Source organism: Ranitomeya variabilis, chromosome 1 (assembly GCF_051348905.1).
Source record: "Ranitomeya variabilis isolate aRanVar5 chromosome 1, aRanVar5.hap1, whole genome shotgun sequence".
In the NCBI taxonomy this organism is placed as follows: domain Eukaryota; kingdom Metazoa; phylum Chordata; class Amphibia; order Anura; family Dendrobatidae; genus Ranitomeya; species Ranitomeya variabilis.
The window spans coordinates 401,941,586-401,968,054 of record NC_135232.1 but is presented as its reverse complement, the minus strand read 5'-3'; the positions used below and the strand labels follow the sequence as shown (position 1 = coordinate 401,968,054).

The 26,469-nt window shown below is 42.8% G+C and overlaps 1 protein-coding gene across 1 annotated transcript in view; it reads right to left on the bottom strand.

Annotated features, from left to right (window-relative positions):
• Window positions 1-12,717: 12,717 nt before the first annotated feature.
• JAK2 (Janus kinase 2) overlaps window positions 12,718-26,469 on the bottom strand; it is a 337,554-nt gene continuing 323,802 nt past the window's right edge. Inside the window, exons 21-24 of the mRNA XM_077249154.1 lie at window positions 22,931-23,103; window positions 20,890-21,007; window positions 19,397-19,510; window positions 12,718-16,922 (exon numbers count right to left, since the gene is read on the bottom strand). Coding sequence (XP_077105269.1) covers window positions 16,815-16,922; window positions 19,397-19,510; window positions 20,890-21,007; window positions 22,931-23,103 — 513 coding nt within the window. The 3' untranslated portion in view covers window positions 12,718-16,814. The remainder of the gene's footprint in view (window positions 16,923-19,396; window positions 19,511-20,889; window positions 21,008-22,930; window positions 23,104-26,469) is intronic.

Here is a 26,469-nt window from a genome sequence, read left to right as displayed (position 1 = left end):
TTCAATTGCCAGCTTTTTTCTTCTCCTTCACAAACCCGACAGGATATGAGACATGGTTTACATACAGTAAAAGCCAAATTTTGCACATACACACTACTAACATTAGTAGTGTGGAATATGCAAAAAAAAGGGGGATATGAGATGGTTTACTGTATGAAAACCATGTCTCATATCCTGTCGGGTTTGGGAAGGAGAAATGTAAAGCCGGCAATTGAATTGACGGCTTTAATGCTATCTTGCGCTGCATTAAATATAAATATACATATATAGGTGTCTCACTGACATATATATATGTATATATACCTATTCTATGTGTATATATCTACTCTATTCTAACCTGTCAGTGTGATTTTACTGTACACCGCGCTGAATTACCTACTTTTCAAAGGACACCGGTGCGTAAAAATCAGACAGAACTCGCATGGTGCGAGTGCTGTGCGATTTTTTTCTCGCACCCATTGACTTGCATTGGCGAGTCTCGTCCGAGACTCGCAGCAAATCGCAGCATGCTGCGATTTTTTTCTCAGTCCGATTTCGGCTGAGAAAAAAATCGCAAATGAATAGACAACTATTGAATAACATTGGTCCGAGTGCAATCCGATTTTTTATCGGATTGCACTCGTCCGTTTTCCTCGCCAGTGGAAATGAGCCCTAAAGAGGAGACTCCTAAGGTGAGGGGGATCAGTGGTGTAAAGAGAAGACCCCTAAGGTGAGGGGCGATTAGCAGAGTCAAGAGAACCCAAAGGTAAGGGGTGATCAGAGGGTGTACCAGTGGTCCTTTTGCAGAGACTTGTCCCACCAGGTCTCAGGCGTATGACTTATTGCAGTTGGTGGAGGAATGGCTCCAGCCTGAGACTGTGACCCAGGCCCAGATGGTAGAGGGTGGTGGTTGACCGGCTGGTGAGGGCTCTGCTGGCCGCCCTGCAGCGTTGGGTCAGGCAAGGGGACCTGAGCACTCCGGACCAGCTGATAAGTTGGATTGAGTGGTATACAGCCACTCAGGACTTTGTATAGGAGCATGGGAAAAGTTCACAAACTGGTTGGGGCTAACCAGGATCGAGCCCGTGATGAGGGGGTAACCCAAAGTGAGGGTGACAAAAGTTTCCCCTAAAGCGGCTCCAAGGTATAGTTGGGCCACAGCGATTAAGTGTTGGCGGTGCCGTGGGCCTGGGCATGTGACTGTCAACTGCCCCCTGATATCTGAACCCATGGATGCATGTATACCCGGTGTGTGTCTTATCTATGCCCAGCCAGTCTGTTCCGCCGACAGCGAGCCCCAGCTGTGCCAGGTACTGGTGAACAGGTACCAGAGACTCTCCTGGACACGGGGAGCAGAGTGACTTTGGGCCATGGGTCCCTTGTTGCCGGGGACAACCCCAAAGGACGGAAAGTGGAGGTGATGGGTATTCATGAGGAAATCCGGGAGTACCCGACCGCTGAGGTTAATTTTTCTACATCATGTGGGGACATTAAACATGTGGTGGGAGTGGTGAAGACCCTTTCATTTGGGGCTGTGTTGGGAAGAGATTTGCCCTTGTTCTGGTCCCTGTGGGTGACCAGGGTCAACGCTCCCAAGGTAAATGTTGTTCTGGGCGCAGAACGCAAACATCCCAAGTCAGGGATACCTGCCATAGGGGCCACCAACCTAGGGACAGAGTGTAACTTCCATTAGTTCCCCCCTAGAGGTATTGGCAGGAGAGGCTGAGGATGTTGTTCCAGGCACAGAACCCGAAGATCCAGAGTCAGGGATTCCTGCCAAAGGGGTCGTCAACCTAGGGACAGAGTGTAACTCCGATAGGGTCCCCCTAGAGGTTGTGGCAGGAGAGGTCATGGAGACCCCACTGAACCCTGAGCTGGAAATGTCATCTGGGAAGTTCGGGACAGCTCCGTTCCAGGGGTCCCACGCAGAGACGCATGTATAACAAAACGCACGTATAAAAAGAAAGCCTGGAGGAATCAGGAAAGTGGGTGTGTCTTCTTCAACGGAGAACAGGGAGGTGGGTGGTCACAAAGTATGGAGGAGAGATGCAAAGGGGCGAACCAATGGTTCTGGTCCCTACTTTGGTTTCTTAGTACAGTGTCGGGCGGGGATGTCATAGGGTCATGTGGATGCCCTTTCATGCACCCATTTTGGATGACAAGTGTTCAACCCCACAGGTTTGAACAGAGGGAGGGGGTATGTGAGGCAGTGACTGGTGTTATATGTGAGGGTCACTGTATGTCCCCTCCAGGATGTGCATGGAGGCGTATTGAGACCATGAGAGTACATTGCAGTCACAGGCGTAGCTGTGTTTGCAATGCAGACTAAAGTGAGTATAGGTCTTGGACATGCTGGTTGTCCATGGCAGATTTAGTGAAAATCTGCTCTGGAGGGCGTGGCTTTAGCACGTGATGTGAGCGGTCGGCTTCTGGAGCTCCTCAGCTGTGACCCTGCATTTATCCTGAAGATAAGATCTCTCTGGGAGCTGATAACCTGTTGTGCGGCTGAGGGAGGTCACCAGAGGTCGGCCCTGACGTGTGAAGTTGTGCAGAGCTGTGGATATGGTCCGGAAAAGGCAGCAGGATGCCAAGGCAGGAGCAGTAACCCGGAATCAAGATGGCACCGACAGTGTGGAGGCAGCTGAGAGAGCGGACACTGCAAATGCCTCATATGCAAAGAGGCTAGAGGTGGCTGCTAAGCTTGAAAAGTATGCATGGGAGGATGGAGCAGGGAAGGAGACAGCTGAAGAGGAGGAGGAACAGGCTGGAGAGAAAATGAAAGTGCAAATAGAAGGCTCAGAGGATGATACAGTACAGGGGGGCCAGAGGAGGAGGAAGGAAGGTGGGAAAATGATGGTGTGGAGCAAGAGACTGTGGAGGAGCTTATAATAGGGGAAGCCACTTTGCAAGACTTTTTGATCTGATCAGATCATCTTAAACTGCAATAACAACTCTCACTCACAGAGTGGATGGGAATATAGCAGAAGTTAATACAATAAAGGCAGACATGACGAAAATGGATAAGAGAGTGGGAGAAGTGGAGGAGAGTGTAAGTGTGCTGGAGGATCAACTCTCTAAAATGCAGAGGTCCCATACTCAGTGTCTGCAAAAATGTGCTGCTTTGATTAATCTGGAGAATCGCTCATGGAGGAATAATGTGAGACTAGTGGGTATCCCTGAGAAGACTGAAGGAAATGACCCTACAAAATTTATTAAAAAATGGCTCCAGGACAAGATAGGCGCTGATAACCTGTCTGTTATTTGCGGTGGAAAGGGCGCACCGTGTTCCTATGAAATCTCTTCCGCCGGGGTCTCCCCCCTCATACTATCCTTGCTAGGATCCTGAACTATAGATACAGAGATGCCATATTGAGAAGTGCTCGTACAGCTGAGGACATGTGCATTAACGGCCAATAGATCTCCATTTACCCAGATTACTCGGCTGAGGTGCAAACACAGAGGATGAGTTATGGAGTGGTTAAAAGGAGATTGAGAGACTTGAAATTGATTTATTCTACTCTATACCCGGCGAAAATAAGGGTTGTAGCCCTGGGGGCGGTTGACTTTTTTTCCAACACCAGAAGAAGCCACTAAGTGGCTGGACTTAAATAAGCAGAAGTTTACAGCTGACAAAAAGAGGGAAGTGAAAGGAAGATTCTGGAGATGAAGATGATGCTGCCTTATTGTTACCTCTGGACTTTAGTTTAATAGATGTTGCGGTTCTCAGAGGACTTATTGTAATAATGTTGTTCTATATGTGGAGGGGTTGGGGAGGTGTTCTAGTTACAGCGGTTTACAGGTACTGAGGGAAGGGTAGCTAGACGCTGGACTACCTACTCTCTGGTAAGAGAGGTGAAAAACAACAGCGGATCAGTTATGGGTTACTGTGTTAATGTTTATTGGGGAGGGAGGAGGGGCTGGGGTCTATTGCTGGAAATTGGGACTTATAGTTTACTGGGAGCAGCATCCTATTTCAAGGGGTCAGGAATTTGTATTTGTGAGGCTTTATGGTAGGAGACACAATTAAAATTGTTAGTTGGAATATAAGAGGACTGTCGGAGGGTACTCGGTGAACGGCAATTATGGAATATGTGAGAAAACGGGGCCCGGATGTCATTTGTCTCCAGGAGACACATTTGCTTACAGAAAAGGTAGATGTGTTAAAAAGGAGGTGGATTGGGAAGTCTTATCACTCTACGTATTTTTCATATGCTAGGGGGGTTTCGGTTCTGATTGGGGCGTCCACGCCTTTTGAAGAAATTGAGAGTCATGTAGGTAGAGATGGGCAATGTTTTGTTATTTTGCAAAATTTATGGGCAACCATTATGTCTGGCGGCTGTTTACTTCCCACCCCCATATTCTGGGAAAAAGGTTCAAGAAATATTTGAATTGTATAAAAGAGGTATGGGATTACCACTGTTAATTATTGGGGATGTCAATGATGTGATGGATAAAGGGTGGGACGGATATAAGAAAGGTTTAGGCAAAGGCATTAAAAAACTGTCAGCGTTCGGAAATGATAAGAAAGAATAGGGGATGATGGACTTTTGGAGAGTGAGGAATGAGAATGTAGTCTGCTATTCCTGTTATTCTGCAACTCACGGCTTGCTTTCTAGGCTTGACCTAGCACTGAGGAATGATTTAATGACGCACATGATTTGTGGGATAGAATATCTCCTGAGAGTTATTTCGGACCACAAACCTATAGAACTCTTAATTAAATGGACAGGAGGGAGGACTGGACGGGGAGGTGGGTGGAAATTTCACCCCTTGTGGTTTGAACATATTATGGAAAATATCAAGAAGGAGATCACAGAATACTGGCAGTTTAATGAAGATAGCGCTGATAAGCGGGTAGTTTGGGACGCAATGAAAGCTTTTCTGAGGGGCCTTCTTTTTAGGGAGATTTGTAGATATAAATCCAAAACTAGAATGGATGATAGGGAGTTTATTGAGAAATTAGAAAGAGCAGAAAGGGACATGTTGTCGGACCCATCTGAGGTAACTCAAGGTAGACTAAGGGAAGCCCAGGAAGCAGTTAATAAGTTGTATATGAAAAAAGCGGAGAGAAGAGCTTTTCAGAAATTACAGTTTTTTGAGGAAGGAGAAAGAGTGGGGCACTTGCTCTCGGTGGTAACGGTGGCACAGACAGAATCATCATATGTGTACAAATTAAGAACAGATGGAGGTACTGTGTTGACAGATGTAGGGAATATTTTGGGTGACTTTAGAAGTTTTTATGAGCAACTGTATTCATCTGGGTTGAGGGCTACATTGGGGGACATTGTAAACTTCCTGGATGAGGCGAAACTTCCCAGGATAGGGGACTATGATAGGAGGAGGCTGGATGAACCTATAACGGAGGAAAATAAACTTGCCATCATGTCAATAACAAGGCCCCTGGAGCTGATGGACTCCCGGTTGAGATATATAAGACTGTATTGGATATTTCAGTGGCTAAATTAAAGATAGTCTTTGAGGCGCTACAGGAGGGAGAGTTGCCGGCGTCCATGAGAGAGGCGATAGTAGTGGTCATTTTAAAGGAAGGTAAGGACCCGGGATAGGCGGAGTCATATAGGCCAATTTCGTTGCTGACGGCGGATGTTAAGATTTTGGCTAAGGTAATGGCTAACCGGTTGGCAAGTGTGGTCCAGAATCTGGCCCATCCTGATCAATCTGGTTTTATGCCAAATAAGTCTACAGAGATAAATTTACGTAAATTATTCCTGAACTTGCAGCTGCCGTCGGACAACGAAGGTAATAGAGTTGTAGTCTCACTGGATGTGCGTAAAGCGTTTGATAGTGTTGAATGGTGCTATCTTTGGGAGGTTCTGAGAACTTTTGGTTTCGGGCCGACTTTTGTCTTGTGGGTGAGGTTGTTGTATTCTTCTCCAACTGCTAGGGTGAGAGTTAATGGTGAGCTGTCTGGAAGTTTTGGCCTATATAGGGGGACTAGGCAGGGTGTCCGCTGTCTCCGCTGCTTTTTGCGTTGGCAGTGGAACCCCTAGCACGGACATTTAGGAATTCGGTTTCGGTTAGGGGGTTTCCGGTATGGCATGATAGAGAAAATAGCCCTATATGCAGATGACATGCTACCATTTTTAGAAAATTCTGGAGAGGCATTGGAGGGTGCGATGAATATTCTCAGGACATTTGGTGATTTATCGGGTCTTGAAATCAATTGAGATAAGTCAAATATCTTGATAGTGGACATCCCAATATCAGGGGAAGGTAGTAAGCTGACAGTGGTTTCACAGTTCAAATATCTGGGTGTTCAAGTGTCTATTCCTCTTTCGAGCTACGTCGATCTGAATCTGTCCCCATTGCTGGACAGGATTAGGAAGAAAATAGGGGCGTGGTGCAAACTATACCTTTCAGTGGTGGGAAGGATAAACTTAATTAAAATGATTCTTATACCCCAATTATTGTATGTATTGCATAATTCCCCCGTTTGGTTGCCCTGAAAGTGGTTTCACACCATTAACTCTATATTTTGAGACCTTGTTTGGGGGAAGAAACAGCCAAGAATTAGGCTGGAATTGCTTCAGAGGCCTAAAGATGGGAGAGGGGAGGGGACTGGCCCTTCCGAATCCCTGGATCTATTTTTTGGCAGCGCAGGGTCAGCAGATGAGAAGTTGGAGAGAGGTGAATGGACTGGGCTCGGTTCAATGGATTTTGGTCTGGTTAGTGGGAAGGGACCCATTGGTTCAGGGATTGGAGGCAGGGGTATTCAGGAAGTTTGGAACGGATTATCCTACTTTGACATTGATTCAAAAGGTATGGGAAACAATTAAAAAGACAAGGGGAGTGGGACTTTTAACAACTCTCACCCCGATATGGCACAATGAAATATTACCTGAATTTATTAAAATGGGGGAATTAAAAAATTGGAAAGCATTGGGTATTCAATATATGGCTCAGATTCAGGACGCACAAGGACTGTTATCCTTTGAGGTACTGCAGGAGAGTTACGGGTTGCAGGAGACCTGTAGGTTTCAATATGGACAGTTGAGACATGCCTATCTTGCGCAGAGCAAAACGGTTGATATGGGAATTTATAGAGATATTCTGGTAGACTATGTCTGTGCAACGGGAGGAACGAAAGGGGTAGTCTCGGATATTTATAGGGATTTGTTATATACCTTTCTTAATAGATTCCCTATTAAAGCAAAAGAGAAATGGGAGGAAGAGCTGGGAAGGATAGAGGAGGATAAATGGGAGGATATCATGGAGTATATTCCCCAATTATCATTAAGTGAGCCGGGTAGACTTTTGCAATTATATGTACTTATATGTACTTCACAGAGTATATAGAACTCCAGATAGACTATATAAGGCAGGGCTGAGACAGACCTCCGAGTGTCCTAGGTGTCAATCCGAGGGGGCAGGGATGCTACACATGTTATGGCAATGTACGAGATTGAATTCATACTGGTTGGATGTGGGAGAAGCAACTGGAAAACCGTATGGCTGTGCAATTGAAAGAGATCTTGTGATATATATTTTGGAATATGTGGAAGAGATCAGAGTTCCAAATCATCATAAAGTGGCCATAGCTAGATTATTGTATGTTGCGCGAAAGCTAATTGCCAGGCTTTGGTTAAGTGAGGCACCGCCGACTCTGCAGGAATTTTATAGACAGTCTGATATGGTTATTAATACGGAAATGGTATTTATGAAAAAAGGAAAAAAGTGTGAAAACTTTTGAAACACTTTGGAAACCGTGGATGGAGAGGAACTGATTCCAAGGAATGTGGCTTCATGATGTAAGCAATGTATGCTATTGTCCTATTCTTGTTTATAGAGGGTTTAAGGGAGGGGGGAGGTAAGGGGGGGGGGACTGGGTGACTGTTTCAAAAAAGTTTGGAAACATGTTTATTCTCCTTTTTGACACAATTGTGTCTGTTTGTCAACTTGATTACTGTTAATAAAAAATTATCTGATTTTAAATAAAGAAAATCTGCTCTGGGCTTTTGGGTTTTGAAACAGACTACAGGATGGTAGTGGTGCAGTCTGTTTCATTCCTGGCCAGGTTTTCCATGTGGCTAAAGGCCACAGATTCTTTAAAAACCCTGCAGAGCTCCATCTGTGTGAGGCAACACAGGCAAGATGAGTCAAGCAGCCAAGGCCTGGCACCCACAGTGTACACAGCGGTGCAGTCGCCCACAGCAACTAGTCTTAGGAGGATATGGTTCCCGGCTGCGATCCAGAGGATATCGTGTACTGTGTAATACTGTGAGTAAAGAGACTAACACGGTGGTGCAGTCGCCCACGGCAGCCAGTCAGAGGTGGGCTGGCGTGTTTAGTGACGGTAATCCAGAGGATATGTGCCTGGCTGCAATCCGGAGGCTTTTGTGTGCTGTGTTTATATGAGTTAAACATAAGTTTTGCTTTGACCTTTGCTGGGTCACTGTCTCATCACTGCACAGAGTGCTACCGCTGCACTACACCCCTTAATATATTGCAATCATCATATTATATGGCACTATGTACTTACAATTGCTCATTTTGCCTTTCTACCCAGTAAATTCTTTTTTTCTCTGTTCTATGTAGAAACAGGAAGTTTTTCCTTCATGAATTATTCCCCTCTTCAACTCCCTACCTAGCTGCTTACACCTGCCAGGAGTTTTGCAGTGACTCATACAGGGAAAGTTCACCTCTTGTTTCTACATAGAGCTTAGAAGGATTCAATATATTAAGAGGATAAAAATTTTGATGGGAGGAGGAGTGCTTCTTTAACCTGGCTGGATTGCTTGATCAGGCCAGACAACATGTCCTTGCGCTTGTCCCACAATGCAGAGGCAAAGCTTCTTCTGCAAGCAGCATGAGAAAACAGTCTGGACAAGTGGCTCAGCTATGGCGCTGGCCCAAACTGTCAATATTGAGGAGTGAAGCGTTCCTCCCGTCAACTAAGAAGCTTGGAGACAGAGGAGCAGTACCCTCTTACCAACAGGATCATGAGAACTCCTTTAAAGGGGGGGTACACTACTAAGGCAACCCTTTCTCAATCACTATGTTGTGCCCCCGAGTACAATAACACATATACTCATCTCCGGTGCTGGGGCCGTTCCAGCAGTGTCGGTACTTGCTCTCTCTCACCTCCTCCGGTTGTCAATTACGTCCAAAAGATGGGTCAGTGAAGCGGCCGCTGATAGGCTGCAGCGATCGCATGACATAATGTCTTCCCTGTGCGGACACCGCTGTAATGGTGCCAGTGCCAAAGCTGAGCGTAGGCGTTACTTTACTAGAGAGAAACCTAGTGATTCAGAAAGAGTAGTGTGTGTAGTGGGCGACCTCTTTAATCTGATTTTTCAAAATTGAATTTTGGAGAACCCCTGTAAAGATGACCCGTCAGCTCTCCTGATACATCAGGTTTTATTGTTCTTTTATACATACTTAGGCTAAGCGCTCGGAGGCTTTGCGGAGGGCCGCATACTTCCTTTGTTAAGCTCCACCTACTTCTGCATGCGTCCCTATCTTTAACATTGGGTACGCAGGACATGCGGATGCGTCGTTTTGAAGCACCCGCCATCTGCACAAAACGCAACTTGTTGCCTTCCCGTCCGATTGGCAGGCGGGTCAAAACAACGCATCCGCATACATCTGCATGTCCTGCGTACCCAGTGTTAAAGATAGGTACGCAGGACGTAAGTGGAGCTTAACGGAGGAAGTACGCAGCCCTCCGCAAAGCCCCCGAACGCTAATGTGAACTTAGCCAAAGAATTGTGAGGCATATTTATCAAAACTGTCTAATTCCCAAACAGTGCAAACCAGTCTACATTGTTAAAATGTCCCAAATTTAGTGTCTAATGCTTGATAAATCTAATTTTAAGCATGTCTTATCCAAGTTTACACCTTCTGCAGATTTTCCAACAAACCACATCCTTTTTAGCAAGGTTACACCCCATTGTTGGACAAGTTGTAAGAAGTGTCTAAACACAAATATGGCACAAACTCCAGAATTCTGGAACACGATATATATGTCTCTATGTGTTGTGCAGTAATTCCCTCTGGAAGGGTATATAATACAAGCAATTAACAACTGATAATTACCTTATCAGGCATCCTCCTAGGTACACACCCTACTGACAATGGGTAGGATAATGTACAATAGTAAAATGGAAGAATAACAGCAATATGGCAGAAACTCTTTAGCTATTTTGTTGTGAATAAACATTTACTAAATACCTGTATATACTCATGTATAAGCCGACCCGAGTATAAGCCGGGGCACCTAATTTTGCCACAAAAAACTGGGAAAACGTATTGACTCTAGTATAAGCCAGGTATGCATTGTCCCCTCATCCTGGTCTGCGTGGCTCCTCATTCCCTTCCTTGTCTGCATGGTTCCTCATTCCCATCCTTGTTTGCGTGGCTCCTCATTCCCATCCTTGCCTGCCTGGCTCCTCATCCTTGTATGCCTGGCTCCTTATTCCCATCCTTGTATGCGTGGCTCCTTATCCCCATTCTTGTATGCGTCGCTCCTCATCCCCAACCTTGCATGCGTGGTTCCTTATCCCCATAACTGTATACATGGTTCCTCATCCCTATCCTTGCATGCGTGGCTCCCATGAGAAAAGCATAAAAGGACCCAAAAAATTCTACAGTGCCTTGCGAAAGTATTCAGCTCCCTGGAACTTTTCAACTTTTTCCCACATATCATGCTTCAAACATAAAGATACCAAATGTAAATTTTTGGTGAAGAATCAACAACATGGGGAAACTGTGAAGTTGAACGAAATGTAATGGTTATTTTAAATTTTTGTGGAAATTCAAAAACTGAAAAGTGGGGCGTGCAATATTGTTCAGCCCCTTTACTTTCAGTGCAGCAAACTCACTCCAGAAGTTCATTGTGGATCTCTGAATGATCCAATGTTGTCCTAAATGCCTAATGATGATAAATATAATCCACCTGTGTGTAATCAAGTCTCCGTATAAATGCACCTGCTCTGTGATAGTCTCAGGATTGTGTTTGAAGCAGAGAGAGCATCATGAAGACCAAGGAACACAACAGGCAGGTTCGTGATAATGTTGTGGAGAAGTTTAAAGCTGGAATTGGATACAAAATGATTTCCAAAACTTTAAACATCCAAAGGAGCACTGTGCAAACAATCATATTGAAATGGAAGAGTATCATACCACTGCAAATCTACCAAGACCCGGCTGTCCCTCTAAACTTTCATCTCAAGCAAGGAGAAGACTGATCAGAGATGCAGCCAAGAGGCCCATGATCACTCTTGATGAACTGCAGAGATCTACAGCTGAGGTGGGACAGTCTGTCCATAGGACAACAATCAGTCGTACACAGCACAAATCTGGCCTTTATGGAAGAGTGGCAAGAAGAAAGCCATTTCTCAAAGATATCCATAAAAAGTGTTGTTTAAAGTTTGCAATAAGCCACCTGGGAGACACACCAAACATGTGGAAGAAGGTGCTCTGGTCAGATGAAACCAAAATCGAACTTTTTGGCAAAAATGCCAAACGATATGTTTGGCGTAAAGGCAACACAGCTCATCACCCTGAACACACTATCCCCACTGTCAAACACGGTGGTGGCAGAATCATGGTTTGGGCCTGCTTTTCTTCAGCAGGGACATGGAAGATGGTTAGAATTGATGGGAAGATGGATGGAACCAAATACAGGACCATTCTTGAAGAAAACCTGTTGTAGTCTGCAAAAGACCTGAGACTGGGATGGAGATTTGTCTTCCAACAAGACAATGATCCCAAACATGAAGCAAAATCTACAATGGAATAGTTCACAAATAAACATATCCAGGTGTTAGAATGGCCAAGTCAAAGTCCAGACCTCAATCCAATCAAGAATCTGTGGAAAGTGCTGAAAACTGCTGTTCACAAACTATCTCCATCAAACCTGAGCTCGAGCGGTTTGCCAAGGAAGAATGGGCAAGAATTTCAGTCTCTCGATGTACAAAACTGATACAGACATACCCCAAGTGACTTGCAGCTGTAATCGCAGGAAAAGGTGGAGCAACAAAGTATTAAGTTAAAGGGGCCGAATAATATTGCACGCCCCACTTTTTAGTTTATGAATTTCCACAAAAATTTAAAATAACCAATAAATTTCGTTCAACTTTTTGTTGATTCTTCACCAAAAATGTACATTTGGTATCTTTATGTTTGAAGCATGATATGTGGGAAAAGGTTGAAAAGTTCCAGGGAGCCGAATACTTTCACAAGGCACTGTACTTACCTTCCCTGCGCGCCCCCGCAGCATCTCGTTCCGGTGCCAGCAGCTCCTGCCACCGTGCAATCATGTGTCACCGCTCATTAAGGGAATGAATATTCGCTTATCTCCACACCTATGGGAGTGGAGAGAGGTGAACATTCATTACTTTAATGAGCGGGCACACGTGACAGCCCGGCAGCTGCTTGAAGCTGCGGCTGTAACTGTGCGCTCTATAAGAGAAATGAATATTCATTGCCAGTGCAGTGAATATTCATTTTTCTTTTGCAGTGGGTACAGGCTTTAGCCGCAGCTCCTGCCTCCTGTGACCCGCTGCTCCTCCTCCCCCGCCGTCTTCTGGGACAATGACTCATGTATAACCCAAGGTGGGGGGGTGTTTTCAGCACAAAAAAATGTGCTGAAAAACTCGGCTTATACATGAGTATATATGGTAAGATTTGACCGGAGAGAGGCTGTAGATTACTAAGCAAAACATAGCAATTTACAGCCCCATAGATGGAGGTTGCACATAGATTTAAAATATATACTCGTTATTTCTTAAAAATCTTTTTATTAAAAGGCTTAAAGGTCTTTTATTTATACAGTCCCAAATAAAGTGATCAATAGCTGTGCCATTAAAAAAATAAAAAAAAAATCACAATACTCGACTCAATCAATAGTGACCTCTCCGTTCAGAAATAGGCACACAACATAAAAAGCATTTTTTACTTGAGAGCAAATGAGAAAAAAAATTCACCACATTTTGCTTAATTTTATGAAGAAAACAAGCCACTTGATATTCCTCATTGTCTTCTGGAAGATCTCAAATTACATATAGATATTTACATGTCCCTGAGAAATATTATACAGACAAAGTTTTACAAATCCATTCTTTACACGGTTTTACATAAAATTGCTCTTTCACCTTAAGATACAAACAGAAGCAGGTTAGATTAGGCATGGAAACGTGATATTTGTAGAAAAGGCCAAGCTATGTACAAGCAGCGGTAAGAACACAATGGAACATGACAATGGAGTTCTCGAACGCTTGGTCATCGGAGCGTTGGTGCTGGGACCTGCATGGTCACGACAACAGTTGGGTCTCAGCTGTGGGACTCGCATTAATGTAACTGATTAAAGTCGGACTTATCAGAAGATCCCATTGTGGGGGGACTCAAAAGTAAGACACAAGGCAATCAGAACAACATACACAAAAGTAAAACCTGCTAAAGACACAAATACTGGCACCTCTAACAACTTAAATATAACATTAGCAATATTTTGAGGTAATCGATGACATCAGTACACGTGAATATACTGAATCGTTCTGTCATTTTCAGAAAACTACTGCAAAAGTAAATGCCCTTCATAGTAAGAGATAAAGTGTGCTGTGTAGATGATCGGCTTTCACCAATAGCTATGAATTAATTTGGAGACATTTATTTTCGGGATGAAATTGTACTGTGCGTCTGCGTTCATTTTTAGATCCTTTAAATTGATGTGCTACATTCATAAACCACAGATGTCGAGCTAAACAATGAGGGCTTAGTTCAAGGATAAATACAAACTAATACAAACCTGCTAAGGGTGGAATAATGGAACATGAAAAGGAGGATTTCTAGTGATGCCACCTTCCTGGCAGATTAGGAAATCCAATAAATTATTCAGCAATAGTTTAGTTCATGTGTACCTATCTGGGACAAGACTTCTATTGGGGCCCAGATAAATCTATTTCAGTAGACGTGATGTGATGAAAGAAGAGTAGTAAAACTAATTAGACAGCAAAGTGTGATTAACAAGGACCAACAAGCTAAGTGTGCTTCGTCGTAATTTCAATTTGCGCCATTTTCCTACTGTCTCGCCTACTAACGACAAGCAAATATCAGTTTACATGGGGTGACATAGTGAATTCATGTGATAACGTTTAGGTTTTCATAAATTTCCGCTGACTAAGCATGTTTTTGCAGAGTCATTTGACACGGCATACAGACTAAAAGGGAACCTGATGCATTATACATGCAGTCCAATCTGTGGACAGCATGATATAAAAAAGGAGAAGCGGAGCTGAATGATCTATTGGTTTGTGGGAAAATATGCAGTATTTTATCCACTGAAATCCCTGTAGTCTCTATACAAATGAGTCCAGTGGGCGGTGCTACTGAGTGATTGACCGCTAACTCCGTAGGCAGTGTCATACAGGGAAGACTGCATTCAGATGCATACAAACTCCAGGGATTTTAATGAATAAAATGCAGGGTTTACTGAAAATTTTCCTTAAAAAAAATGTTAATATGATCAGCTTCTGCTGCCTATAATATCCTGCCTGCAGGAGAGATACCGCTTTCATTATGACAAGTTCCCTTTAACCCCTTTAGCACAAAATGACTTACAAATAGGTCAGCGCTGTGCTCTGATCACTGGTTTTAACCATTTAGATGCCCCTGTCAATATTTGACAGCAGTATTTAAATGGAGCGATTGCCACTGCTCATGCACACTGCACCATTGGTGTCAATGAAAACATATGCTCATCAAACAGCTCCATCAATGGAAAAATAAGTGTTACAGGTCTTGGAAAATTACAACAAACTCAAATTATTTCTTTCATAATCTTCAGAATTTTCTTTACCACTTACATAAAAAAAAATCTATACAAATTTTGCTTCGCCATATTTGTACTAATCTGGAGAATTGCAAGACGAAATGAATGGTGTCATTCAAAACTACAACTTGCCCTGCAAAAAAAACAAAACCAAGCCTTTATGGATGGGAAAATGAGAAAAAAAAGTTATGGAAAAAATGTAAATGTAAAAGCAAACTGGCTGGGAAGTCTAAGAAATTAGTTACATACAACAAAAAAACATTTTGCATTAATAAAGCTTTCGGAGTCAAATATGAGAAAAAAAAATTGTAAAGCCATTTTCATATTTAGAGAAAAACAAAAACCTGTAAGCACAGATTCTACGTCCAACACAACCAGGTTTGTATCGGGGATAACAGTTGAAAACATTTATGGGTTATTAGAACTATTTCCATCTTTTTTTACTAATTATTTTTACTAAAATTACATGGTCACGGGCTACTGGTATTTTTTTTAAAGCATTTTAAACTTTTTTTTTACAGTTATTTACTATTTAAATTAAAGAGACATACTGAGATGAAAGGTTTTTTATACTTTTGTATACAGTCAAAAACTGTATAGAGCAATATGTCGGTTAGAATTCAGACAGCAACCAATAGGACAATCTTTGGGGATCTGTCTGGTGAATTGGGGATTATGAAAAAGTTAACATGTATGATGGGAGCTTTTATCATGAAGTACATGTTGAACGGGTGCAGGAGCGCAGTTGTGCACTTTGTCTAAAAACAAAGACTCTTCCAACATACATGTAGAGTCAGGCTGTAAAATGTCTTCCATTGGGACTAAGAAAAGCCAGTTGAATAGTTATGTAAAAGCCTAGAAACCATAGATATCTCCATTTGGTCTATATTAAGCAGAGAAATTTTGCTACATTTTCAATACATTGGATTTGGCTCCTGTGACCAAACAGAACAAAAAAAAAAAAAAAAAGAGGCCAAAGTGAATACCAGACACAGCCATGATAAAAAAAAGAAAGAAAACAGACCTTTATTCTAGTTTCATATGACTCCTGAAACCTTCTTCTGTTAAAAACAAACCAGAAAAAAAATTAATCTCCAGTGACTAAAAAAAGATAATAAATAAAGCCAGGCTTTTTTGGTGGTGTGGTGGGGGGTGATTTATAACACTAATATGTGAGTTATCCACTCATAGGATATGATAGACCTAAGTCTATTTCACTAGCTGCGCTCTTGAACTTAAAAAGGTCTGAAGAAAAGATACACAATTTGTAGTTGAGGTTAAAAGTCAAAGTGTCTGTCTGCAAACAGCCAAAACAACTTCATTGCAATCTTCAGAATAATAAAACATGATGATCGGTCCATCGCAATCTGTGCCATAACATTGCTGATATCTCACTGCAGCTTAATTTTGGCTAGCTCAAAGATAATAAACCCCCCCACAAAACTGTACAAAGGCGAATCGCTAAACAGTGGGCATATCAAACAAGAGTGTGACTAAATGTATTAGTTCTTTCAAAGCACTTGTGTAAAATGGTGATGCTTGTTCCCTTTAATATGACTCATAGAAACAAAATTCTTGTTGGTTTAGATTTCATATTGCTAGAAAATTGGTATCAGTTATATACCAAGATCTGTTCAAAAGTGTATTAAATATATATTATTCAGCAAATGTACAGAAAATGTCTAATATACATATTCAAAAGTTCAATGTGTGCTAGATTCAACAGAAGCCCTTTAAAAGGTCAAGTCTGCAACTGTACAAATATCCTGTGCATGTCACAACTTCATAGATAAAGACGACGCACTAATCTCTGGGCAGCATTGTCCATTCGCAACGGTTTGCAACGTCTTGAAGAACTGAACATGACGCCTCAGCTAAGTGCGTTTGTTTGTAGTCTTCAAGCAATTGTGGCTAGCACAAAAGCTGAACATTCACTGATGTGTCCATCCCAAAGCAAAGAAGACTTGCCCATGCCAGAAGAGGTCTGCAATGATGCATTACATTCTGTAATAACACAGCTTCTGTCCACAAATGAATCAAGTAACCTTCATGCTCCCATACAATCTCGTGTTCTTTCAACTTTTACAGTCAGCTCCTTAAAAGAAGGACGTTGGCCAATATTGTTGTTCCAGCACTCAATCATGAGGAGATAAATCTGGGGGGAAAAAAATAAAAATGGACCTTTAAAGATCAAAAACCCTCTCAGTCACCTTTATGAAATCTTCATTTTTTTTCACACTGCAATATTTCTGGCAAGTGTTGGCTTAGCCGAAGCAGCTAAAAATGTGTGTTCTGTATTGCAGACAGTAAGACCCTTATTTCCTATACAGTAATAGTGGGGAACAAAGGAAACCAAAATGATTACGGTATTTCTGATAATTAGTGTCCTGTTAAATACCTTTAATACATTTTTGAGATACTGGAGTCCCTCTTAAGAACTGGAGTGTGGAGGTTCTGGTCCTTAGACCCCCCGATTATTGTTCAAGCAGGGCCAAAGTGCTCAACTTACACCTGAGCACATGTAAAGTGTAGTATAGAGACACAAACTTTCTCGTACACCACTCTGTACTCGTACACCATAGGTTGAGCGTTTCTGCAATGGGCTTTGAACAATTGGTGGAGATCTCCGAACCCCGACATACAACAATGAACAATTTCTGGGGGCTATAATATATCAAAACGGCTTCTATAAAAACAAAAATATACGTTGTATGCAATGCTGACATAGGCAATGAGAATACACAAAACTATAGCCGTAGCAGCTGTTATGGGGACCAGAAGCTGAGGAGGCCACTCAGGTGTGGAAGGTCATTCCTTTGGTGCGGCGTAAAAAGGTAGCGGTTTGCATTACTACAGTTCTATTTACGGTCAACCATATGAAGGGTGGCGCTAACCATAAAAGGCTGAGGATCATGCATGTCTTCACTATGGAGACCTATGACTTCTGCTTAACCCCTGAATGTGTACCTGTTAGGACATGTACAGTGGGGAAAAATAGTATTTAGTCAGCCACCAATTATGGTTCTCCCACTTAAAAAGATGAGAGAGGCCTGTAATTTACATCATAGGTAGACCACAACTGAGAGTCAAAATTGAGAAAACAAATCCAGAAAATCACCTTGTCTGATTTGGCAAGAATTATTTTGCAAATTATGGTGGAAAATAAATATTTGGTCATTAACAAAAGGTCATCTCAATATTTTGTTATATATCGTATCTTTTGTTGGCAATGACAGAGGTCAAACATTTTCTGTAAGTCTTCACAAGGTTGGCACACACTGTTGGTAGTATGTTGGCCCATTCCTCCATTCAGATCTCCTCTAGAGCAGTGATATTTTGGGTCTGTCGCTGGGCAACACGGACTTTCAACTCCCTCCAAAGGTTTTCTATGGGGTTGAGATTTGGAGACTGTCTAGGCCACTCCAGGACCTTCATATGCTTCTTATTAAGCCACTCCTTTGTTGCCCTGGCGGTGAGCTTGGGATCATTATCATGCTGAAAGACCCATCCACGTTTCATCTTCAATGCCCTTGTTGATGGAAGGAGGTTTGCACTCAAAATCTCACGATACATGGTCCCATTCATTCTTTTATGTACACAGATCAGTCGTCCTGGTCCCTTTGCAGAGAAACAGCCGCAAAGCATGATGTTGCCACCCCCACGCTTCACAGTAGGTATGGTGTTCTTTGGATGTAACTCCGCATTCTGTCTCCTCCAAACACGACGAGTTTTGTTTCTACCAAACAATTCTACTTTGGTTTCATCAGACCATATGATATTCTTCCAATACTCTTCTGGATAATCCAAATGCTCTCTAGCAAACTTCAGACGGGCCCAGACATGTACTGGCTTAAGCAGAGGGACACGTCTGGCACTGCAGGATCTGAGTCCCTGGCGGCATAGTGTGTTACTGATGGTAGCCTTTGTTATGGTGGTAGCCTTTGTTATGGTGGTCCCAGCTCTATGCAGGTCATTCACTAGGTTCCCCGTGTGGTTCTGGGATTTTTGCTCCTGTTTTGACCCCACGGGGTGAGCTCTTGCGTGGAGCCCCAGCTCGAGAGAGATTATCAGTGGTCTTGTATGTCTTCCATTTTCTTATTATTGCTCCCAGAGTTGATTTCATCACACCAAGCTGCTTGCCTATTGCAGATTCAATCTTCCCAGCCTGGTGCAGGGCTACAATTTTGTTTTTGGTGTCCTTCGACAACTCTTTGGTCTTCACCATAGTGGAGTTTGGAGTGTGACTGTTTGTGATTGTGGACAGGTGTATTTTATACTGATAAGTTCAAACAGGGGCCATTACTACAGGCCATGAGTGGAGGACAGAGAAGCCTCTTAAAGAAGAAGTTACAGGTCTGTGAGAGCCAGAAATCTTGCATGTTTTTAGGTGACAAAATACTTATTTTCCACCGTAATTTGAAAAATAAATCTTGCTAAATCAGACAAGGTGATTTTCTGGATTTGTTTTCTCAATTTTGCCTCTCAGTCAAAATTGTCCCATACAGGGACATAAAAAAGGGCATAGAGCATGTGAACGCTAATAGGGACCCTCAGTCTAGCAGGTTATTTTGATCTGTTGAGCACAATATGATCATGTAGATATTTATATATGGGAAACAACTACAGTACCTCACTAGGACACCCATCTGGTTGCGGCAGTCTTCCATTATTCTTCAGCAGCTCTATTAGGTGGAAAACAATCATTTGCCCCTGTTTATCATTTCCAATCATCCTCATGAATTCCTGTAAATGACCAAAACATGTTGGTTGGTAAGTCACTCAGTTAGGTACAGTCTAACAAAAGAATTTATACATGTTACTCCCCATTGGTTTATCTACCGTATTTTATGAATCCATGCAGCATTTTTTACAGGAAGACACCCATCTAAGTACACATACTCATACACTCATAGTAGGAAGGAAAAAAATATTTAAGAATTTGAACAATGTGCTTTATTTATTCCATCCTAAACACAAACCTAACCTAAATTAAAGGGTTATCCAGGCTTGGGATGAAAGTCTGTGGATACTCTACGTGACTGCAGACTTCAGAATCCTGACAGCGTGTGGTGCGCATACTGTCAGTATTCTCCGGTATTGTGCAGACATTCTCATCCTTGCTCAATAAAAGTGCACTGAAAGAAGATAAGCACATCTAGTCGGCATGTGAGCAGAAGTATGCAAACTGCAGACATGCAGTCATTTGACCGCCCTGTCACGCTGTCAATACCGAATAATCCTGACAGTGTGTGCACAACAAGTGTCTGCAGACTTTCATTCCCAGTACGGACCCCTTTAAGGATATAGTATGCAACTTGTAATCAATGAAGAGGAGGAATGTTTGAATTTCAAAAGCACCACAATTTAATTGTTTATTTTGCCCTGGATGAACAGTGAAGAATGTATATTGCTAACTATTCTTCTAAGTAGTGCTTGTGTAACATTGTCATGTCAGATTATTACATAATATTAACTAAAGAAAATGGTACACGACATGGGGTCTTTCGTGAAAAGTAACATTAATAGGGAAAATATCCTATATAATTATACCTGTTTATAGCTGATTTTTTTCTATTTAGCATCCATATTCATCAGAGCAGAATTTATTGTACCAAAACAGAACATCCCCCTTCATGCACATACATTTTGGCAGCATTATTATTTAAGTAATTGAAGAGTTTTTTTTTCTTCTATATGGTAAAGTCTATGGAAAAATGCATGAAAAAAGCTAAAGAAAAAATAAACCCACTGTTTTGTGTTGAACATTCTCTTCATTGTCTTACAGCAAAACAAAGCAACACTACAAAAAAGTGGGGCATTTGGTAAAAAAAAATGGGAATATGAACCTAAATGTGACTAAGGGCACATATTCTCTTAGATTGCTAAGGAGGTGTGATAAAATGAAGAAAACTTATAGAAATGACAGTAAGGGCTCATGCACATGACCCTATCTTCGGTCAGAGTGCTATCAGTTAAAAGAAAACGTATTGCTCTAGGACCAATGTTACTCAATGAGGCAGTGGTAATGAACGATTATTTTCACTGACCGAACTTGCGTAAAAAAAAAAAGAAATCACATATTTCAGCAGTAAAACTATATAATAGAAAAATATAATTCTTACTGATGGCGGGCTTTTATTTTTTTCACTATATGTAAACAGCTCATAAAGAACAACACCAAAACTCCAGACATCTGAGCCCACAGAGAACTTGCTTTCAGTCAAACTTTCTGGTGAATACCTAAATGTATAAATATAATAAAGAAAAAAAAAATTACACAGGTATAAATAAGTACTCTCTACTGCGGAATATAAAATAAATATATACCGTATTTTTCGAACTAAAAGACGCACCTAGGTTTTAAAGGAGGAAAATAAGAAAAAAATTGAAAGTAAAAATGTGATCGATTCTCATCCTGGTAAATATATGTCCCCAATCCAGGTACACATAACCCCATCATCACCATCCTGGCATACATAATCCCCTCATCCTGACATGCATGGACACCTCATTCTCTATAGTGATATGCATGGCCCCCATTATCCCAATCCTGGTATGCATGGCCCCCATCATCCCTATCCTGGTATGCGTGGCCACCTATCATCCCTATCCTGTTATGCATAGCCCCATCATCCCTATCCTGGTATGCATGGCTCCCATCATCCCTATCCTGGTATGCATGGCCCCCATCTTCCCTATCCTGGTATGCATGGCCCCCATCTTCCCTATTCTGGTGTGCATGGCCCCCATCATCCCTATCCTGGTGTGCATGGACCCCTCATCCCTATCCTGGTATGCATGGCCCCCATTAATCCCTATCCTGGTATCCATGGCCCCCTCATCCCCATCCTGGTATGCATGGCCCCCTCATCCTTATCCTGGTATGCATGGCCCCCATCATCCCATCATCCCTATCCTGGTGTGCATGGCCCCCATCATCCCTATCCTGTTATACATAGCCCCCATCATCCCTATCCTGCTATGCATGGCCCCCATCATCCCTATCCTGGTATGCATGGCCCCCATCATCCCTATCCTGGTATGCATGGCCCGCATCATCCCTATCCTGGTATGCATGGCCCCCATCATCCCTATGCTGGTATGCATGGCCCCCTCATCCTCCTCCTGGTATGCACGGCCCCCTCATCCCTATCCTGGTATGCATGGCCCCCTCATCCCTATCTTGGTATGCATGGCCCCATCATAAAAACATTCTACTTACCTTCCCTGGTCTCTGTCGCAGCATCCTGTTCCGATGTCAGCAGCTGATTTAAGCTTGTAAACAGAAAATGGCAGTGACGTCATGCACTGCTTACAAGCTGAGGACAGCTGCCGGAATACTCTCTGCTCCCCACACCCAGTACTATGGGCATGTGAAGCAGTGAATATTCATCTTCCCGCTACTAAACAGAATGAATATTCACTGCTCTCCACTCCCATGGGGAGGGGGAACAGTGATTATTCATTCTCTTTAGTAGAAGGCACACGTGAAGGCCCAGAAACTGCAGGAAGCCGGCAGATGCGGCTGACACTGTGCCTATTAAAGATGAATATTCACGCTCCACACGCCCATGAGAATGGAGAGCAGTAAATATTAATTCTCTTTAGTAGTGGGCACACGTGATAACCCAGTTGCTGCAGGAAGCTGGCGGCTGTGACTAAGAGTGTGCCCACTACTAAAGAGAAATGACTATTCACTGCTCTCCACGCCTTAGTCCCTCCCTCCTCTCATCGCTGGCTTCAATGTATAGAGGTGGGAGGGACTATGGGCGCAGAAAGTAGTGAATATTCATTTCTCTTTAGTAGTGGCCACAGGGGTTAGCCACAGCAGCCGGCTCCTGCCTCCTGTGACCCGCTGCTGCTCACCCACCTCCCCATTCACAGCCACAGCAAGTACAGTCGGACTATAAGACAACCCCCCATTTTACTCTGGATTTTTAGAGGAAAAAGTGCATATTATAGTCCATAAAATACGGTATATACAATTATTAGTCCAAGAAAAAAGCAAGAATATATAAGTAACTTTTTGATTTCAAATACAGCAAGGGCTCACTTATGCCAATGAATATGAGACTTACACTTTTTTGGGATACCCATACAGTATCCTGATGTTGTAGCCATAATTATGAGTTGCAAAAAAACATGGTCTCTCATTCAACCTACCAGAATATAGGACTTTCACCAGGCTCTTTAACCTTGTAATACTCTTTGTCTTGGGGTAGCATTTTTGTCAGTCCAAAATCCCCAATTTTCACTCGATTTTCATTTTCAACTAAAATATTCCGTGTCGCCAAATCTCTGTGAATGTACCTTTTAATTGTTAGATATTCCATGCCCTGTAAAATAATAAAAATAAAAGCAATTTCAGCAAAACATGTTTTGCATTAACATTTTTTTTTTAAAGGAGTCTGTGAGCACCAAAAGTAAAATTGGACTATTTAGACATTCTTATAAGGATCTTAGCGCCAGTGTCGACTCCAGGTTTTTGTGGGCACCGGGCAAAGGAGTCTCAGTGGACCCCTTTAAAACATAACTAAAATTCATGATCCATGATACGGCAGAGAAATATAGGTATCGTACAATGCCAACGATTTCACTTCTTACATTAGTGATATCCATTGTAAATGCTACAATAGGTCGGTATAGTCCTCCATACAGTATTATGGGCACCACATAGTGCTTCATACAGAATGAGACCCATATATTGCTCCATACAGTATTATGGGCAACACATAGTGCTCCATACAGAATAATGAGCCCATATAATGCTCCATATAGTATGAGCTCCATATAATGCTCCATACAGTACAATGAGCCACATATAATGCGCCATATAGTATAATGAGCCCATATAATGTTCCATACAGTATAATGAGCCACATATTTCGCTCCATACAGTATTATGGGCACCATATATTGCTCAATATAGAATAATGAGCTCCATATGCTTCAAACAGTATAATGAGCCAAGTATAATGCTCCATACTGTATAATGCTCCATACTGTATAATAAGCCCATATAATGCTCTATACAGTATAATGAGCCACATATATTGCTGCATACATTATTATTGGCACCATCTATGGCTCCATACAGAATAATGGACCCCATATATTGCTCCGTACTGTATAAAGGGCCCCAAATAATGAGCCAAAAAGAATAATGAGCCTCATATATTGCTCCATACATAATGGGTCCCATATAATGTTACATGCAGTATATGATGAGCTCCATATAATGCTCCTGTATATAATGGGCCCCATATATTGCTCCATATATAATGAGCCCCATATAATGCTCCACATATAATGGGCCCCATGTAATGCTCCATATATAATGGCCCCCATATAATGTTCCATATATAATGGGTCCCATATATAATGAGCTCCATGTGATGCTCCACGATGAGGCTCATATAATGCTCCAAATATAATGGGCTCATATATGATGTCCCAGTGTATAATTGGGCCCATATATGATGTTCCAGTTCTCCCCACTCATCTATCATCTCAGGGGCACCTCTCCATCCATCATCCAAAAATGGAAAGAGTATGGCACAACTGCAAACTTACCCGGACATGGCCTTCCACCTAAACTGACATACCAATCAAGACGACCACTAATCAGAAAAAGCAGCCAAGAGGCCCCCATGGAGGAGCTGAAGAGATCCACAGTTCAGATGGGAAAATCTGTGCACGGGACAACTATTAGTCGTATACGCCACAAATCTGTCCTTTATGTCAAAGTGGCAAGAAGAAAGCCAATTTTCAAAGCAAGCCATAAGAAATCTATTGGCAGTTTGCAAAAAGCCATGAAAAAGGGACACAGCAAACATGTGGAAGTGCTCTGGTCAACTCACAGCTGGGGGCTGCAACCCTCAGCGGTCATCTACAGCAATGCTGGTTATCAAGAATAGAGGGGTCCCCAAGCCGTTTTTTTTAAATTATTTAAATAAATAAAAAAAACAGTGTGGGGTCCCCCTATTTTTATACTATAAGTGTGGGACCCCACACTTTTATAAAAATACAGGGGACCTCATGCCGTCTTTTTTAAATTACCGTATATACTCGAGTATAAGCCGAGATTTTCAGCCCATTTTTTAGGCTGAAAGTGTCCCTCTCGGCTTATACTCGAGTCATTGTCCCAGGGGGTCGGCAGGGGAGCAACAGGAGTGGTGGCTGTCACATAATACTCACCCTTCCGGCGTGCTCTCTGCATGTCCCTGCTTCTTAGATGGTCTCGGCGCCGGTAGCTCTTTCTGTGTTCAGCGGTCACGTGGTACCGTTCATTAAAGTAATGAATATGGACGCGGCTCCACTCCCACAGGCGTGGAGCGCATATTCATACTCCCATCAGCTGCCGCCTGCTCACACTGTAAACTTTGTACCTCCGATCATAGCTGTGGGCTCATTCTGTCATTTGACAGGGTGGGAACTGTGGCTGTCTGACCGGTGGCAATGATTTTAGCGCCGATCCTAAGCGATGTTTGCCACGCTGTCATGCGCATGCCTGCATGACAAACACCCGGAGTTCGGGAGGCTGAACCCAAACAGTAACAGGGACTGCCTGGCGAAGTCCATGTTTGACATCCGTGCCCGAGCAGTAGGTGTTCGGTTCGGACACCTAACTTTACTGTTCGGGTTTGCCCATCTCTACTCAAAAGCCTTGCGCAGTAATTGAAGTGAAGGTGGTCCTACAAAGTAATGACTCACAGGGGCTTAATACAAATGCACACCACAGTTTTCAGATTTATATTTTTAAAATATTTACTAAGCCATGAATAATTTCCTTTACACTTCACAAATACTTGCTACTGCTTGTGTTGATATCTAATATATAAAGCTGAATGTGCGTGCGTGCGTGTGTGTGTGTGTGCGTGCCCGTCCGGGATTGGCATCTGCACCGTCGCAGATACAGCCACAACATTTTGCACAGTCACACGTCTGGACCCCGAGAGCGTCATAGGCTATGTTGTGAAGCGAAATTTTAACCCCGCGCGTTCCAATTCACCAAACTATTTTGCCCCTATCTACATAATGGGGAAAAAGTGAAAGAAAAGTGTTGGAGGCAAATTGACAGCTGCCAGATGTGAACAAGGGGGACTTAAAAAGAGTGAGATCGATGGCGCCAAAGAGTATATACCGTACAGTTGCTAAGGTGGGGCCCCGACATGGGATACTCAAAATGCGCCACACACTGCCACGTGCTTGAACACATATACCACCCTCAGCACACATTTCACCACACATACACCAACCTCGCCACATAAAAGTCGAGAAACAAAAGTAGCCGCTCAAAACTCGCCATGCGCAAAACTCACCTCATGGAAAACTAGGCTCACGCAAAACTCGCCACACGTGCAAAACTCACCTCATGGAACACTCGCCACATGCACAAAAGTTGCAACACATGCAAAAGTTGCCTCACACAAAACTTGCACATACTCAAAACGCACCACACATAAAACTCGCCACGCGCAAAACTCGCCATGCGCAAAACTTGCTGCACACAACTTGCTACACTAACCTGTCACATGCAACTCGACACACAAAAAGTTGCTACACGCATGTCGCCACACAAAACTCATCTCACTAAAGTCGCTACATGCATGTCGCCACACGCAACTCAACACACACAACTTGACACACGAAACTCGCCCTAAAACACACACACAAGTCTGGTATTATCCTTCAAAAATAAA